Genomic DNA, 19,548 nt, shown 5'->3' with positions numbered 1-19,548 from the left:
TTCATGAAGCTCCAGCCTGTGCTAATGGCTGAAAAGCCACAGGCAAGCGGCTTTTTCATGAATTCATGCCTTTAAGTAGGGTGCCAATATGTAGCATGAGTTCTAATAGGTCTTAATAATAGAAGCCCAGAGTCAGATACAGGGGAAAATGCTGAGAGATCAGAGAAATGAAGGAGCAAAACCACAGCCACCTCACCTACTCAATTTCCCAGTCAAAAAGAAACAGAGCTCCTCCTGCCCAGCCATATCACTTCCTGTCTGTTTGTACAGACCTGCAGACCTCTATGATTCTCTAGTGGCTATCTCCATTCTCTGATCTTCAGGCAAGCTTTATTTGTACAAACATATCACCACACCACTGGGACTCTTTTTATGAAAAGGATTTTAAAAGATTTCCACTGTCCTACTGAAAGTCTTCAATGTGACTCTTTCTGCCATTTCCTGAGGAGGCAGGTCACTGTCTCCCCATCTCTCTGCCTCTGTCTCTCTCTTTTCTCTCTTCCCTTTCCTTACTCCCAGTACATTTTCCACATTAACAGTATGTAATATAAAAGCCAATTCATGGGTGGGAGATAAACAGCACCAAAATCTTGAATTGTTTTATAGAGCAAATATTTTATTTTTAATATTTAAAAAATCCATTGTTTTAAGATAGGCTCTTTCTATAACCATGACTGACCTCAAACCTAGGGTCATCCTTCTCAGACTGCCACCTGCTGGGGGACACAGGCACAGGTGGGTCACCATCACTCAAAGTTTGTCTTTGAAGTTGAGCTCATACCAGGTTGATTACCCCCCCCCCTTAAAATCCTTAAACATCTATGTAGGTCTGCCTGCCTTCCTTTTCTTCTTTCTTTCTTTCTTTCTTTCTTTCTTTCTTTCTTTCTTTCTTCTTTCCTTCCTTCCTTTTTTCTTCCTTCCTTTCTTCCTTCCTTCCTATTGACTGAGACAAGTTTGCTCTGCCCATATGCTCATGGGTACAGGGTCATCCACAGGACACAGGGGAGGGGGACCTTCCAGTGGCCATACTCCCCAAAGAAAAGTGACTGCTCCTTCCAGTAGCCATCAATTCCAGTCACTTGTCTGGGAAGGATTGGGCCTCATCTTGTGCAGGTAAGCACAGATGCTATGAGTTCATTTGTGCAAGAGCTACATTGTGTGCAGAGGACATTTCATAGCACTGCTCCCATCCTTATGTTCCCTTCGTCTCTCCTTCCACACTGTCCTGCGCATAGTGGGGACAACTGAAGTATTTGTAACAGAGGATTTAAGTCTCATTTGTTCCCTTTAGCAACTAAAGGGGAAAATGAGAGGGGCGTGGGATAAAACTAAAGAATGGAGCCCATAAGGAAACCATCCCTTGACCCAGGGGAGAGAAGTGGGCCTGAACTAAAGAAGAGGGAATTGGGTGAGCAGAAAAAGATGGTTGCTGGACATGCAGGATTAACCGACCTTGGTGCACAGCTGAGCTGGTCTGATTGGGACCTGCGGAGCCTCTAGGATGACTGCCAGTGTCCCACTGTGAAGGCAATGCCTTTCCAGAACTGGAAGAACTCCAAAGAGGAAGGGGAAATAGTAATAACCAACTAGCACAAAGACTAATGTTGGCTTTGTAACTACTATCTCATTTGAATTTCCTGGAATTAGTGTTTAATTTGAAATTTTCACATTCTCAGACCTCAGCATACTTTTCCCTTGGAGTGCTGTATAGGCCCAGATTCTCCAATTATTAATGTCTTTGAAGATATTCTTTTCATGAATATTTTAATGTTCCACTCAGCAGGCCATTTTCCTCCTGAAATATTTCTAATTTGAGGCTAACTGGACCAATTTTCCTATGCACTTTGGTAGGCTCTTCCATTAACACAGAGTAAATTGTTGCTGCCTGAGTGAGCCAGACCCTTTTCTGAGCTCAGACTTGAATCTGTAATCTGTGAGGGAACTAGATGTGGATTTCTTGCAATGGCTGTCAGCACCGCCAGCAGCCTGTGTGTATTAAATATTTTCTAAGTTCTTCTCACTCCATTTATAATTATGGGGAAGTTAGATTTTCATTGACTATTGAAGACACCTGTCACACAGGCAAATTTCTCAATTTTATAAGGAAATTTTCATATATTGGTGTGAGTTCTTTAGCTTTATAGTTTCATATGTCTGCTTAAAATAGAGATAACCAGAGATTTTATTGTAGCAATTTATTTCATTTTCTCCATTTGACATTTAGAGTCAGAACTAATCAATAAAGCTGATAACCCACCCCCCTCCCGCCTTCCCTAAAAGAAACAAATCATAAACAGCAAGTAAAATGCAGTATTAGTAAGCCATTTAATTAACCTTCAGAATTTTGATGGGTGACCATATGTTGCCTGAGGTAGATGAACTCATTTGGGTAAAAGGTCCCTGTGCAGGCTGATTAGCATCATGTCAGAAAATCCGTGCTTCATTGCCCTCCTGGCTCCAAATTTAGTGCTGGCTCCTGCCCATGGACAGGAGCCAGGGCTCACCCATGATGAGGAAGGAGTAAAAAACACTTGCAAACCCATCACCATCCTGTCCTCATGCTTCTCGTAGTCCACCGGAAGATTCAAACTTTTGTTCCCCATATAAGGGGGTGTTTTGGAAAGATTTATTGTTATTTATGATTTATTGTTATTTATGTCTCTGTGGGGCATGTGTGCCACACGCCTGCAGATTCCCTTGGACATCAGAAAGGAGCATCAGTTCTTTTGTTGTTGTTTTCGAGACAGGGTTTCTCTGTGTATCCCAGGCCAGCCTCAAACTCACAAAGATCCGCCTGCCTCTGCCTCCTGAGTGCTGGGATTAAAGGTGTGCGCCTCCACCACCTGACATGATTTTTTTTTTTTCAGTCAAGAAATTTTAATCGCTACACCTAATTTACTAAAATTCACAATGAACAAAAATTAATGAAAGGAAATGTTACTAAAACTCTGTCTCCCACAGGCCCTGTTTCTCAGTAGACAAGGCCTTTACACTATTTTGTGTAATTGGACTTTTTCCCATGAGCCAGTTCCCAAATAACCACATAGAAACTTTAAAATATAAATGCTTGGCCAATAGTTTGGGCTTGTTACTAGCTAACTTGCATCTTAAATCAACTCATTGTTTCTTATCTATGCTTTGCCACATGGCTTGGTACCTTTCCTTAGTATGGCAAATTTATCTCCTCTCCACGTCTCTTCTCAATTCTGACCTCCTCCCCTTTTTCTTCCCACTCTCCTTTTGTCTCAAGTCCAGCTATTGGCCAGTCAGCTTCTTTATTAGCCCAATCACACTGGCGTATATTCACACAGTGTGAAGGAATATCCCCATTTCTGCTCATTTCTCAGGACTGTGTAATGCATATATAAGTATATTCTTTTTTAAATTTTAGTGGGCACAATATTTATGGAGTGCTTTGCACTGTTTTCTTATTTAATATATCAGTTACCATAGAGCTATATTGGCACAGAACCTCCACTTTTTAACTTTTTTATTAGTCCTTTGAGACTTTCAAGTTCCCTGCAGTGTGTTTAATAACCCTGAACTCTTCCCAGACCCCCCTCTCCTTTCCCTGAGTCACCCAACTTTGTGTCAAAACAAACCAACCTTTCAAGACCAGTTTGTACTGCCCAAAATATTCTTGGAGTGTTGTCTTTTACTAGAGCATTTCTTTCCCAGATTCCAACAACTGCCAATCACTGCACATCTAGGGGTGAGAGGGGTGAGATTGTGTGCCCAACTTCCCTGTCTATCAGAGATTTGATCTGGTCTGGACTTGCATAGGTTTTGTGTGTGCTATCACAACTGCTCTAAGTTCCTCTGTGGGGCTGCCCAGATGTATCCAGAAGTTGTTACCTGGTTTTTCTCCCTGCTCTTCATTCGGCACTAATCTCTGAGCCTTGTGAGGGTGCTATGGTAGACATAGTCCTTTTAGTGCTGAGCATTCGGGTGTCTCTTACTGCCTGCACCACGGCTAGTTATAGGTCTCTGCATTCGTCAGCATCTGCAGCAAATAGAAGCTTCCCAGAGGAGAATTGATAGACGCATTGATTTGTGGATGTAATGATATGTTTTTAGAGTGAGTTTAATGCTGTGTCCACTTAGAAGCATAATAGTAGCATGTTCTTTCCTAGGGCTTAGGACTCCTGTCGCCGTAAGTTCTTGGCCCAGGTAGGGGTACTAGGTAGGGGTTTCATCTTGTGGAGTGAGACTTCAGTCCAGTCACAAAGTAGTTAGTTACTTCCTTGTGTGTCTTGCTAGATGGGCTATTGTAGCTTGAGGAGTCTTACCATGTTTTATGTCATGTCTTCAGTATACATTCTTTCTGTCAGGTTCTGGAGGATACCCAAGAATAATAGTCATAGCTTATAATGTTTGAGAGTCTATGAGACCTCATTGCCCAACAACTCCAAAAGAAGAAATCGTTTCTGGACCTTGGCTTTTTGTTAGCTTTATGCTGTCTAGCAGGGGCATTGTTGCCCTGGTATAGAGTAATTCCATTTCTGTTTGTGTGCACATTTATCCTTTAAACCACCACACAAGATTAGCTATTGAGGATCTTGGGTTTAGCAGTGGATTTTTAGATACCGAAAGGAAGACACCATGACATTTTATAAGTCACGGGACATTTCCTCCACCAAAAAAAAAAAAAAAAAAAAAAAAAAGCAGGGGGAGATTGGAACAAAATATTTGTTAATTATATACTTGAGAAAAGTCTAGTGTTCAAGATACATAAGTAATGTAAGAACTACAAAAATACAGTTTTAAAATGAGCTGAGTACTTGAATAGCTTTCTCTAGAGAAGACAAAATGACAAGCAGGCAGATAAAAAGATTCCTAGCATGGTTAGTCATTAAGAAAATGCAAATCAAGACCAAATAAAACACTACTTCATCCCCACTAGGATGACTATAATTAAGTAAAAGAAAACAACAAATGTTGAGGACATGGGGACATTAGAACTCTCATACATTGCTAGTGCAAATAAGCAAGAGGTTCAGCAGCTGTGGTGCACTGCTTGGGAATGCCTCGGGGTTAAGTGTAGAGGCGCTGTATATTTCAGTAATTCCTCTCGTAGACATTCAGAAGAATTGAGATCAAACACTCTTGAGACAAGAACTAGTATACAAGTGTTCATAGCAGCACTGTGCACAGTAGCCAGAAGGAGGTGGAAACAATCTAAATGTCCATTATCAGAATGCAGGATCTGAGCTAGGCATGGTGACACACACCTTTAATCCCACCACTCCAGAGGCGATCTCTGTGAGTTCAAGGCCAGTCTGATCTAAAAAGTGAGTTCCAGGACAGCCAAGGCTGTTACACAGACAGACCCTGTTTCAAAAAAACCAAAAAGGAGGGGGGAAAGGGTGTAGGATCTGGGGGTAGAGGTGAGGTCGTCAGGACTATGTGCAAGTGCCTCTCTATCCATTGAGACATCTTCCGGCCCAGTAAACAGATTCTAAAATTTACATCCCAAATAGATAGACCTGGACAAGCAAAGTCATAGAAAAGCCTACACTGTTGAAATTGAATTGATAATGTTCGACACTTAGTGTAAGATATAATACCAGTACTGGCAAGAAATACATAGGTTGAGTAGTAGAATGAATAGAGCCTAGGAATAGTTCTATAGAACCAACTGGACAAAGGACAAAGGCAACAAGTTGTGCTGGAACAAATGGATGCCATACCCCCAAAGAATCTGGACAAGTTTTATACCTCTCACAAAAATTAACCCCAAATGGGTCAGAGACCTCGCCTCGTTGTAAAACATTTAAAAGTCATAAATATTATAGCTATTTAGATGGTCTAGAATTTGATGACTATTTAGATAGGAGGCCAAAAGAAGCAATAAGCTAGGCTTCATTGAAATGAAATGTTTCTAAGTTCGAGTGTGATGCTACAGTCCTGCTGTAATCTCTGTCAGCACTAAGGAAGCTGAGGCAGGAGGTGTATGAGGTACAGAGTGGCTACATAGTGAGATCTTGCTTCAAAAAGAAAGAAAACACTAAAGTTTTTTTGACTGTGGAAGATGCTATCAACAAGCCACAAGTAGAGAGGAGATATTTGCAAAAGATACACCTTATAAAGAACAGTTAAACAAAATACACTAACAATTTTTAAAATGTAGCCATAAGTAACAACCTGGTTGGAAATTAGATCTAGACTGGTAAGATAGGTCCCCAGGAAAGGATGTGTGTCACATGCAATGGAATATAATTCAGGCTGAGAAATGTAGATTATTATTCTACAATGGGCATGAATTTTGAAGACATTATGCTAAGTGAAGTAAGATACAAGAAAACACATTTTATGATTATTGTATTCAGAAAATAGGTTTCTATATAGAGAATAAAGAGACCCATGGTTTCTGAGGAGCCAGCGACCATGAAAATAGCAAATGACTGTTTAATAGATACAGGGTTTCCTTTTGGGATGATGAAAACATTTTGGAACCACATAGGAGGGTTGATGCTCAGTATCCTATGTTGCCAGGGAAAAGCAAATCAAAATCAAAACAGTGAGATACTGCACACCCATCAAAATGGCCAAAATCCAGAACCTTGATGCCACCAAATGCTGGTGAAGGCATGGAGCAACAAGGGCTCTGGCTCATTGCTGGCAGGAATTCAAATTGGCTTAGCCACATTGGAAGTGGTTTGTTAGTACCTATCACACCGTTTTCCTTCACTCCAACTCTCCTGCTCCTGTGTTTACACCGAGGAGTACAAACTTAATGTTCACACAAAAGACAGGATACGGTTGTTCATAGCCTTTATTTATGATTGCCCAGGTTGGAAGCAACCAAAATGTCCTTCCACTGGATGAATGGATAAACTGTGGTACATTCAGGCAGTGACAGCATGTAGTAAAAAGAAATGAGCTATGAAGCCATGGAAAGACATGGAGGAAACATGTATTAGTAAGTAAAAGAAGCTGGTGTGGTAAGGCTAGACCCCACCTGATTCTAACTATCAGACATTCATAATGGGAAATGATGGGGTCAGTTTACAAATTCAGTGGTAACCAGGAGTTGAGGGACAGGAAGATGAATACCTGGTTTCAGAGCATTATTGGGGTAAGAAATCGTAGCTGTGTTATGGTACTGGTAAACTTGACTGGCTGGAAATGATACGCCTGTGTAGGTTCAGAGCAGCAAATGGAGCTTTCTTGTGTAGTGGCTAAAATATATTTTGAGGATGAAGTTTAAACCAACTGATTTAAATGTGTGCTGAGGCCAGGGCTTGTCCATGGATGGGGCAAGGAGCATATGGGAAGTCTCTACCTCCCTCACTGCTAAGAACCTGCAAGTCCTCTGAAAAATAATAAAATCTCTATATATTAGTTCATTCCAACTTCCGTTAATTTTGTCATTTACTAGTATTGTAAAGAACTAAATCATGACATTTTCAGGGAAAGGGATAAAATTGGAAATCCTTATGTTAGTGATATAAGCTAGACCAAATACTTATAGAATCCATATATGAGAGGAGGGGTAGAAAGGGGAATCAGGAAGGGAGATGGATACATCTTAAAGGAGAGGGTAAGAATTTGAGTGACAGGAAAGCAAAGGGAAGACCAGGAGATGGAAAGGAACCAGCTGGTTGGTTGGTCAGAGGGGGCAGGGAGCAGAGGGAAGGTCAGTTGGGAAGGAGAAGAATCAGAGTAGATGATGACACTACAGGAAGGCCCATGATGAAACCCAGGAGTTTGCACTCTAACTTTGAGAACTAATATGATGATGCAATGGCTAAAAAGTACTTTGAGATGAAGTTTAAATGAACTCTTTTCCGAATGAAGTCCCTCCTGAAGAAGGCCTGCGCTCAGCACAGTTTGAAAAGCACTTCCCTGCTCTTATGCATTTGAACACTGCCTGCAGCTGCTGCAGAGCAGAGTACAGAACAACTCTGTGTGCTTCACAGCTCTCATTCTTAGGCAGGTCCTTACACTGTGTTAAAACCTCCATGAAACCCTGTGGTCCCCGTGCTTGCCTCAACCTGACCAGTGTCACAGAGGATGGGACGATGTGTTCCCACGTGGGATTGTTCTCTCCCCTGAATGCCCCTTCCCCAGCTATTCCTCTAATGGCAGGTTTGCATGTTTCATTTGCCCCTTTCTGAGCATCCTGCCACTGCCCGTGACTCCCTTGAAAGGTGGATGTAGCAAAATCCCCATATGTGCTTTTACAGTTGCTGAATATTTAGGAACATAGCATAATGCATTTAGCCAGCACCTGTAGGGAAGCTTCAGTTTTGTTTCCAATCTTTTGTTGGAATGGTGCCATGAACAACGCTGCAGCGTCTGTCATCTCACAGGTGTCTAAAGAGGGACTTCCTAGAGAAGGAGTAGTCAGGGCAGAGGTTGAGCATTTGACATCTTACTAAATGTTGCCAGGTTGTTTTCTCCTCCCTCCTTCCCTCCCTGCCTCTCTCCCTTCCTACCTTCTTCCCTCCCTCCCTCCTCCCTGCCTGCCTCCTCCCTTCCTCCCTCCTTGCCCTCTCTCCTTCCCTTTTCTTCCTCCCTCTCTCTCTCTCTCTTTTGGAGACAGGGTTTCTATATATATCTCTGGCTGTCCTGGAACTTGCTTTGTAGACCAGGCTAGCCTCAAACTCAGAGGTCCACCTGCTAGGATTGAAGGCATATTTTGGGATTAAATGTGTGTGCCACCACAGCAGACACCATATTGCTTTCTATGGGACTTATTCCTTTTGGACTTTTTTGTAGAAGACAGTGGAGTGTCTCTTCTTCCTGGTGACTCTAATACAGTGCACTATGGAGTCTGAATCTTGACAAGTGAATACGGAAGAGAAGTGAGATCTTATTTCAATCTAATTTGCATTTCTCTTCGTTTAAGGAGAAACTGGGCATCCTTTTTCTAAGTTATTTTAAGACACAGCCCTCGCCAGAAGTACTGCGGGGCCCTAGACCCAGGTTTTTCATTGGTTTAACTGGGCTCCTTCATGCTCCTTTTCAGCCTGAAAAGCTTTCTGTTCTGGTTTGTTGTGTATGTCTTCATTTTCTCTTTTCTATGGACTCTTTCCTCTCTTTGTTGACTTTGTAGTTTGGATTTTATCCTTTCTTATTTTGTTAAAATGTTCAGTCAGGTGGCATTTGCTATTTGCCATACCTGTACTAAGAGCAAAGCTTAATGTAAATGCAGACTTCTGGTCAGTGAGTGTCTGAGAGCTTATCAGTTGTAACAAACCCTCCACTGTGCAGGGGATATTAGTAGTGCGGGAGGCTGAGGAGGTGTGAAGCTCTATGAGATTGTCCCCTTACACCCAGGGACCTAAAACTGCTTTAAGAGGTTGATTTTAAAGGGAAAAAAATTAGCAGTCATGTTTTCGTTTTTTTGTCTATTTTTGCAAAGATTCTTTTTTATGCCTGCAAGTATCATATCATCCCGAGCCATATCTGGGTGGACAAGCAGCACTGTCTAAACGCTCCCTCTGCTTCTGGGACATGAACCCTATGTGGCTGTGTTCAGGCTGTCAACAAAAAGCTGACTGAGAGCCCTGAGGAAGTAGGGCAGCCTGTGAGCTCACAGTCACACCAGGGGGCCCTCTTCCCAGTAAGTGAAGGTCTGGCTTTCTGGGCACTAGTACTTGGTGTGTGGTCTATCCAAGCTCTCTGTGGGTTGTTTCATTTCTCTCTCTGGTCTCTTGTCTGGGAAATTAAGTCAAGTCGTGGCTGCTAAGCATTTTGTCTGGGGGATTTTAGAGGAAGGCAGAACCTGACTCATGTGCACGCCTTTAAACCATTCAGCTTTTTATCTTTGCCTTTTAGCTCTGCCCTGATCAACCACACAATTTTAGTCTGTATTTTTCCCATACTGTGCTCATTGCCTGCCCCCACCCCCAACACTATTAAATGTAGTTTTAGTGGTTTGCAAAGATCTGTCCTGGGAGATGTAGATGGTTTTTGAAGAGAAATATACTGACAAAAAAGACAGTGGTAGAATATTCACTGTAGTCTGTTTAGCTGTTTAGCTAGCCACCCTCTACTCTGATCTGTATTTTGTTCTGTTTGGTTTTGGGCACTGACACAAACTGTAAAACTGAAGTCAGGATATAATTTCACCAGGTGTTCAGGGAACCTCCACACGTTTTAAGAATAGACAGCTTAAAAAATTTGAAACCCCTCTTTCCCACCCTAATTATTTTCAGTTTTTTCTCCAGATATGTAGTGAGTAGTTTGGTTTGGTAGTTAGTTCTTTTTCCACGTGAGGTGGTGATAGTTACAAATGTTATAAAATAGACTGATATCATTACTTTCATTCAGATGTTGAATATGATTATAATCACTAAAAAAGAAAAAAGCCAGGTGGTGGTGGCTCACGTCTTTATTCCCAGAACTCTGGCGGCAGAGGCAGAAGGATCTCTGTGAGTTCGAGGCCAGCCTGGTCTACAGAGTGAGTTTCAGAACAGGCTGCCCTCTACACAAAGAAACCCTCTCTCAAAAAACCAAAGTGGGGGGGGGGTAGAGAGAGAGAGAGAGTGAATAAATAATCTAATCATCTCCTTTGTGTAGTGAGGGATACTGTAGTCTGACTGTTCTGATAAAACTCAATGGTTAATGATATTCCAATTTCTTTGAAATCTCTCACAAAAACAAAGAGTCTATGATTCCTTGAGGAACTATGTTCTAGATGCACATAAAGACATCTTATCTCTTTAAAAAATAGGAGCAGATGTCTCAAGTGTTAGATGCCATGTTTGAAAAATTGGTCAAAGAAGGGGAGCATGTAATTGACCAAGGTGATGATGGTGACAACTTTTACGTCATTGATAGGTAAGTTTTATCCACCTTTACTACTGAAGTTTTTAAAAACCTATTGTGTAAAATCTCAGCATTCACTGTGACAACCAGTAGGTTAATCTGATATTTGTGGTTTCCCTTCACTCTTACTACTCTATGGGCACCGTAAATGTCTTGTGAATATATACAGTAAAGCCATGCTAGCTCGTGCAAGGAGCCATAGTTTATAGAAGAAGTGAATCTTTGAATCTTAGTCATTAATGTGCCTTGCTTTGCTAACTTCTATTTGGTAGATAGAAAGTAATATTGCCGTGTAGTAGATGCCTATTACAATGAGAATAGGAGTAAGATATGGCATGGATGCCTCATAGTGGTGGTGCACGCCCTTGATCCCAGCCCTTGGGAAGCAGAAACAGGAGGATCCCTATGAGTTCAAGGACAGCCTGTCCTACAGAGAGAATTCCAGGACAGCCAGAGCTGTTACACAGAGAAGCCCCATCTTGAAAAAAAAACCAAACATGAAGTATCTAAGTGGTGGTGTAGTTCACTTGCTATTGCTATGTCTTTCAAAAGCTCTTAATATTAACTATGAAAGAATTCAGGTACTCCAGAAGGCATAAGGTAAGGAGGAAGCCTTTTTTCTGCTGTTTTAGCATTCTTTAATTAGGAGAGTGAACAGCTCATGTCTCCTTACAGAAATTGTATAGTATTTTACTTGTCCGTTAAAATGTTCCAGGTTTTTTGTTTTGTTTTGTTTTGTTTTGCAGGGGGTGGGGAATGGGACAAGGAAGCTCTGGCACTTACTATGTAGACCGGGCTGGCCTTAAACTCATAGAAAATATTTTCTTAAACAGAAAGTATATGCACTTATTTGTATTGACAATCAAATTGATAATTTGATTGTCAATTTGGAAATCTTAAACTGTGTTTTACTTTGTTGGGGAACAGTATGGCCTCCATGATGAATAGATGAGCCTCAAATCATACTTGAGCACACGCTGGGCAGGGTGTTTCTTCACCTTTGTAGGTGTCCCTACATGAGACAGTGTGTGTCCCTAAACTGTCCGGCTTTATGTCCACCTGATCTACTGATGCAGTTTTGCTCCACTGGATAGAATTGTGGTCAGCTGGTAATTAGACCTCTTCTGTCCACTGGGTCCCCTTTCCTAACCTTGGCCCTGTTTTCTTTCATACATGAGCTGTGTGTGCCTTTCACTCACTGGGTTTCTGACTTCTCTACCCCTGTCCTGGTGCCCGAGTAGCCTATTGCTGCAGCTCTAGCCAGGGTTACAGATAAAACTAAACTAAGATGCATTCCCTTGTGTAAGGCAGAGTCACAATTCTGGTGTTAAAACAGCTTTCACCAACAAAGCAGCTTATAAACACGCTCAGGTTTTTTCATTGAATTATAGGTGAGAAGCCCAGGGTTGGTTCAGTGGGTAGTTTTGACTACAAAACCTGCTTTGCATTTGAGCATAGTACATTCTCTTTCAGTGAGATCCCAATTATCCACTGGCAGATGAAATACTCTGGTTCACAGAAGTGACAGGGCTTGATTGAGGTCACCCAGATAGTCAGTGCATCTGACCCACAGCCAGGTTTCTGTTCATGCTCATTGCTCTGGCCTGCACTGCCTGAAGCCTCACTGTGTCAGGGAAGGGATCTGTATGAACAGCAGCCTGCCTGTCTAACAGACTTCCACTGAGGGCCCCCAGCTGGGCTGGTAGCATGTTTTACTCTCACCAGTACATTTTTGTTACTCATTTTATCCTATTCGGAATGGCAAATCCCGAAAAGACTGTCAGTGACAAAATACAAGGGGAATAAATGGCAGATTTAAGAAATAATAGTTCAACAAGTATTATCCATGGAACAAATTCGAGGATGTGTCCTCGTGTGCATCATTCCATCCCTGCACTACATTAGAAAGACAGTTTTCTCCCGTGTTAACATATTTGTTTCTTTACTACTTGGCGATCCTTTTCTGATCCTTAAAAGTTGTCCCCTTTTGCCACTGCCACATCTTTTTTCTAGGATTTAACCAACAGGGTATGGCTAAAGAACGTCTTGTCTGCCTCACAGGCGTGCCCTCTGGTCTTGAAACCATGCTTTCTGTTGAAGTACAGTGTGTGGGAAGATGGTCCAGTGCAGAAGGGATAGCTTGTGAGTGTAGGGCCTGCCCCCTGAGCACAGGGAACACGCACACAGAGTCTGTTTGCCTGCAGAAGGCACCAGTCGGCATGGGGATACTACAGGAAGGCCAGCTGGAGGCTTGATCTGAAGGTCTATGACTTCTTAATTGAAGTTTGGGGTTAACCTAAAGGGTCAAGGAGGGTATGTTAAGGCTTTGTGGGCCTTGTGGTCTCAGAATTCAAGTTACAAGTTCTGCTTGTAACCCAAACCAGCCGTGTAGAATAAATAAAGAAAAAGTTAGTTTTCCAATAGGAATTTTTTTAGTCAACACTGTCAGCTAGCTGGGGTGCCAGTTCCTGCTATAGTTTACAGCAGCAAATCAGGCTTCTTTTCTGCATTAACACCTCATTGTAATTAAATGTTACCTGAATCTCTTTCTCTAATTTAATATGAATTTGTGTATATCCAACAGAGGTACGTTTGATATTTATGTGAAATGCGATGGTGTTGGAAGATGCGTTGGTAACTATGATAATCGTGGGAGTTTTGGAGAACTGGCCTTAATGTACAATACACCCAGAGCAGCTACTATCACCGCTACCTCTCCTGGTGCTCTGTGGGGTTTGGTAAGTAAAATATTTGCTTGATCTAAATGTCATTGTTTTTTGTTTGTTTGTTTGTTTGTTTCAAATTATTATGACAGTAGATAGGTAGATACCCTGAAACTATATTTAACTTTTAATCAGTAGATGGCTTGGGATTACGAGTCATTGGCATTTATTAACCGCCTGTTATATGCTCTACTGTTGGGCACAAAGTCTGTGCTATTTATGTTCTTAAGTCCAGAGCTTGAGCTTGAATATACTGGCCCTTAGAATGACATCAGATCCAAACTGCTCCTCTCTTATCCACACTTAAAAAACCATGAACCATAAATCTGGAGAGATAGCTCAGTCAGTCAGGTGCCTGCTACACAAGAAGGAGGGTCTGAGTTCAGATTCCCAGAATCCATGTAAAAAGTCAGCACAGTGGCTTGTGCCTGTAACTACAGCATAGGGTAGGGGACCTGGAGAAAAGCATCCCTGAAGCTCATTGGCTAGCCAGTCTAGTCAATCAGTGAACTTGCGGTTCACTGATTCGTGGAGTGTAGCACGAATAATAAAAACCCAGAGATAGATGTTGTGGTTCAAGCTGAAGATCAGAAAAGCAAAGCAGTCAGCGACTAGAGAGTTCTTACCTCTAACAAGGCTCAGACCAAAAGGGGAGAGCCTGTCCTCAGCGTGACTTCAGACCTGCGGCTCCTATCTCCTCCTGTCTCCTATTTTATATTCCTCTCTAGTGCTGAGCTCAGCACCGCCACTGGGAGTAAAGGTGTGTGCCACCACTGCCTGACCTGTATGGCTGACTAGTATGGCTAGCTTTGCACTCTGATCTTCAGGCAAGCTTTATTTGTTAGATTACAAACAATAGTCAGATAAAGTAGTGGTTTTCAGAGTGATCAACTGAAAGTCACAACAGGAAACTTGTTAGAAGCATACAGGCTAGGCACTTTCCATTGATTCTGACTCCTGACCAAAAGCCCTGGAGAAGGGGCCCAGCACTCCTATACTTTCAGAAGCCTTCCATTTGATGCTCATGTTGCTGCAGTTTGAAAAGGCACCAAAACAGTTCTCTTGATGATGTCATCTATTGGTAATGTGTTTGAGGTCCAAAGCAACTATGTGGAATAAAAATATCTGATACCTGTGTTTTTCACTTAGGATACAATAAATAATTTAAAAAAATTAAAAAAAATCTTGCCTGTATTCTACACAAATGTAATCATTCTCCTGGAAACTTTGAGATGTCCCCAGTCCAGAACTTTTTGAATGCCACATCATCCCACAACTGTAAAATCCCATACATGTTACAGGTCAGTCAAAATGCCAGTCCATTCATTACTAGTACTTATAGATTACCTTCTGACCATACATATGAGATACACATGAACTATGAATTTAGTGTTTACACTTGAGACATGCTCCCAAACCATTTTGTTAAGAGTTTTCAATATCTGGGTGGAGTGAGTGTAGATGTGGTGACGTCTAAAAATCTGAAATACTACCCATCTCAAGACAACAGATCCTCGGTCTATATCTTTAAATATGTGTCTTAATGGTAGAGATTCTGTAAAGCACATTTGACTGAGAGGCTTGAGAAGGGGTTAGGGGCTCTTTTCACATGTACAGAACTGAACAACTGATTGTGGAAGGCTATTCTGGGGATGCCCTTACCACACTGTAGGTTGTGCACCTAACCTGGGTCTAAGGTGAGCTGGAACTGCCGGTACTCGTCAGCTCCCAGGAGGTACCTGCACTGCCTGGTGCGTCACACTTAACGGCAGGCAGCACTGATGGTCAGGAGTATTGGAAACAAAAAAGTAGCACATCCCTTGTTCTTGGCATGCAGTTTTCAGGTTATTTTCCCAGGTTGTTTGATTTTTGGTTTTTTTTTTTTTTTTTTTTTGAGACAAGGTTTCCCTGTACTCCTGGAACTCAGAGATCCACTTGCCCTTGTCTCCCAAGTGCCTGGGTTAAAGGCGAGTCCCAAAGCCTGACCAGAAGAAGGGTTTTGTTGTTGTTTTAAGATTTATTTATTTACTATGTATACAGTGTTCTGCCTGCATGTGTGTCTGCAGGCCAGAAGGGGGCACCAGATCTCATTACAGATGCATGTGAGCCACCATGTGGTTGCTGGGAATTGAACTCAAAACCTCTGGAAGCAGCACTGAGCCATCTCTCCAGTCCCAGAAGAAGGGTTTTAACTGTCCAGTTTCAAAGGGGTGAAGAGGTGCAGAATGTACACATTACCTCAGCATGTGACTCAGAAGTTGGTCTAGATCATAAAACCGTCTCACTCAAAGCTGACAGACACTTAACAATTTCTTTTTATGGGAGCCAAGCAGTTACTGTATGCCTGTTAAACAGCCAGTTTTATGAGTTATGGGGTAGGGTAGAAATAGAGATTCTTTCATGTGGAAAGAAGCCCATCACCTAAGTGTTTTAATGGTGCTCAGATCTGGATGTTTGAAGCCAACAGAGAGCAGCCGCGTCAGAGCAGACCTGTACAGGAAGTGTTTGCGAGTCCTTACAGTGGTAGGGTTAATCTTGTGTCTGCCTATTACAGGGGTGTCACTAAAAATGGAGCCATCTCACTGGCGATGCCAACAAGAGTCAGGGTGTCAAACAGTAAGGAGGCCTCTTCACACACCCTCCGTTCAAGATCACACATTTTCAGATTTGCCCTGAGCACTGAAAGTTTCAGCCCTGGTGGTAACATAACTAGCATACAAAGGCTTGGGCGGGGTTTTCATGTGCACAGTTCTGAAGTTTGTAAGAAACATTTGCAGAGATTTATTTATTTAATTTTTTGGTAGCCTGTACATGTTAATATTTATAAAAAGGGATAGTTTCTGATGCATGTATAAGTGCAATATCTTTAAAAATTACAATAATTAACATAATTTCACTGTATTGTAACTTGCTTTTTAAGAGCAGTTTGCATAACCAGTCCCTTCTGGGCAAAATTAGGCGGAAAGGAAATTTTAAGATGCACAGCTCTGTGATTGATAGTGCGGGTGTAAGGGGAAGCATATTGCAGAAGGGCCTCACTCTACACAGCACTCGGCTGCTGTCAGCCGGAGATTGGCTGAGGACTAAAGCAGTGGGCATGAAAGCATTTGGAATTGGGATTCCTGGATTTGACCGGTCGCAGTGGGTGTAAAGTGGTAGGCCATTAATAGTTCTTCCCGAGAGTTAGAATCCATGGTTTATTTCTAAATGGCTAAACTAATTCAGGCCTTCTCTGTTTTAATGAAAACAAACAAACAAAAAAAAAGTCTGTTCATAAAATGTACCTACTTCCCAAACCTGACTTTATATGACAATCACATGGTACACTTTTTTAGCCAGATGTGATGATGTTGAGTCACTCAAAGTCTTTGGTTTTAGAAATGACCTTAGCAAATTCTGATGGAGAGCTGAGCTTCAAAGGGGCTTAATACTTTTGTGAATTAACTCGTAACCCTAAAAATAGAATTTTACTACTGTACTTTCTCTTTTGGTTTTGTGGGCTTTTTTGTTTGTTTTGTTTTGTTTTGAGACAGGGTTTCTCTGTGTAGCCCTGGCTGTCCTAGAACTTGCTCTGTAGATCAGGCTGGTCTCAAACTTGAACTCAGGTCATTAGGCTTGGCAGCTGATGCCTTTACCTGGTGAGCCGCCTTGCTGGCCCAGGTACTCACTTTTTAAAACATTAGGAAGTACAAATCCAGAGAATACAGCCCAGCCAGCATCAAAACAGTAATAAACTAACTTGGGAAACAGGATGCTTAATTTCCAAGTGTCTCATTCTGTCTGGCTGTTACCACAAAACCACCACAGGTGGTGCAAGCACTCAGGTCTCACTGTCTTGGAGGCTAAGAAACCACAAGAGCTTTTGGTGTCTGGGGCAGTGATTATGGGGTTATTTACTTAAGAATAAAACATTTTATGAGAATTTTCGTAACATAAAGTTACCTCAATGCTGGGGTTAAAGATGTGTGTTACCACCACCCTGCTATTTTTGAGTTGCTATGTGTAAACATTTCTGTCATCCCTATATTAAGTTCTGCATTTTGGAGATCATATAAACATGAAAGAATTTAAACTGTAAACATGACAAAGTCAGGACTAAGACCCCAGAATATAATTTCTCTGTACCTTCATTTTCAAAAAGAAAATTTTAATATTATGTACATATGAAAAATAACCTACTAAGTATATATTTCTGTTGTTGTTTTTGTGGTTTTTCAAGGCAGGATTTCTCTGTGTAGCCCTAGCTGTCCTGAAACTCACTCTGTAAACCAGGCTAGCCTCAAACACAGAGATCCACCTGCCTCTGCCTCCCGAGTGCTGAGATTAAAGGTGTGCACCACCACCCGGCATAAATCTGTATTTTAAGAAAGCTTACATTATCAATTCTTTATGGATGACTTCTTTTCAACTAGTGTTTCTTGTAGTCTTTACTTCGGTGTATGTATAGTTCATGAACATTACATTAAATTGTGTCTGTGACTAACTTAAAAAATGTATTCCTAGACTGTCTGTCTTACTTTACTGTTTATAAAACTCAGGTCTGATCATGTCTACTTAATTGATTTTGCAACCCTGCCATCTACAGTGAGGGAGTGGTATTGGTATAATTTTTTTATAGTGTGACAGTGCCTCCATGTGGACATAGAGCCCAGTGTGCTGGCCAAAATCTTATGTCTAAAGCAGTGGTTCTCAACCGCCCTAACACTGTGATCCTGTAATACAGCAGTGGTTCTTGCCTTCCTAGTGCTGCGACTCTTTAATACAGTACCTCATGTTGTGGTGAACCCCAGTGATAAAATTACTTCTGTAGCTACTTCATAACTAATTTTTCTACTGTTATGAATCATGATGTAAATATCTGATATGCAGATATCTGATATGTGACCCATGTGAAAGGGTCATTTAACCCCCAAAGAGGTCACTACCCACTGGTTCAGAACCACTGATCAAATGAATGCTCCTTCCTTCTTTCCTTCCTTCTTTTCTCCCTCCCTTCCTCTGTCTGTCTCTATCCCTCTCTGTCCCTCTCTCTGTGTCTCTTTTCTTTCCTTTCTTTTTGAGACAGGGTTTCTCTATGTAGCCCTGGCTGTCCTGGAACTCACTCTGTCAACCACACTGGCCTGGAACTCACAGATCCACCTGCCTCTGCCTCCTCGATGCTGGGGTTAAAGATATGTGCTACCACCACCCGGCCAAATGCTTCTTTTTCTAAGAAAAAAAAAATTATATGGTAAGTTTTATGCCCAACGAAATAAAAATAAGAAATTAGGTGAGAGTATAAACATGCTATAATCTTTTAAAGTCTTTAGCTACTGTATATTCCTTGAAGGGAATAAAACTATTTGTTCAGATTTTAACTGCCTTTGTATTTGATGCTCTCTCTTTAGGACAGGGTAACCTTCAGGAGAATAATTGTAAAAAACAATGCCAAAAAGAGGAAGATGTATGAAAGCTTTATCGAGTCACTGCCATTCCTCAAGTCCCTGGAGGTGAGCTGTGCTTTTATTCCCCTGTGCTGGCTGCTTTGTTTGACAGCCTGCTAAAGTGTCCCAGCTGACGAGAAGGCCAGCATGCAGGGAACCCCAGTTCCCACATGATGGTGCAAAGGTGTCCCGTGATCTCCACACACAGTATGCACTGTAGTACTCCCCACTGTAAGAACGGCAATGCTAATAGTAACTGTTAAAGTCTATTCATATCTTCCTATGAAAAGAACAGATAGCGGCATTAGGTTTATTGTTATTTCTTTTGCTACCTTTAAGTACATTTTATTCTGGTTACGTGAAAATGGGGTTCTTATCTAGACTCTATAGCAAATTGATAGGTGCCATTTATTTATTTGATAGCAGACTTAAGATATCAAAATGTCACGAAGAACTACTGGTTATCCCTTCACATGGAGAAACAACCTAAAATAAACACAGAAGGTCCTCACTGCCCCATTCCCACCCCCAAGTCATCTTTACAGCCTGTTCCCATTTGTCTCTACTTTTAAAGTTTGCATTCCTCAGCCTTGGTGTCTTCTCAGCATATACACACTTACTTG

The 19,548-nt window shown here is 41.7% G+C and overlaps 1 protein-coding gene across 1 annotated transcript in view; it reads left to right on the top strand.

The window, feature by feature from the left end:
• The window catches only part of Prkar2b (protein kinase cAMP-dependent type II regulatory subunit beta), a 98,093-nt gene that overhangs the window by 69,195 nt on the left and 9,350 nt on the right, over nucleotides 1–19,548 (top strand). Inside the window, exons 5-7 of the mRNA XM_051175127.1 lie at nucleotides 10,685–10,791; nucleotides 13,364–13,517; nucleotides 18,890–18,991. Coding sequence (XP_051031084.1) covers nucleotides 10,685–10,791; nucleotides 13,364–13,517; nucleotides 18,890–18,991 — 363 coding nt within the window. The remainder of the gene's footprint in view (nucleotides 1–10,684; nucleotides 10,792–13,363; nucleotides 13,518–18,889; nucleotides 18,992–19,548) is intronic.

The sequence above is a fragment of the Phodopus roborovskii genome, unplaced genomic scaffold (genome assembly GCF_943737965.1).
Source record: "Phodopus roborovskii unplaced genomic scaffold, PHOROB, whole genome shotgun sequence".
Lineage (NCBI taxonomy): Eukaryota > Metazoa > Chordata > Mammalia > Rodentia > Cricetidae > Phodopus > Phodopus roborovskii.
The sequence above is the reverse complement of the archived record's forward strand: the minus strand, read 5'-3'. Positions and strand labels throughout refer to the sequence as shown.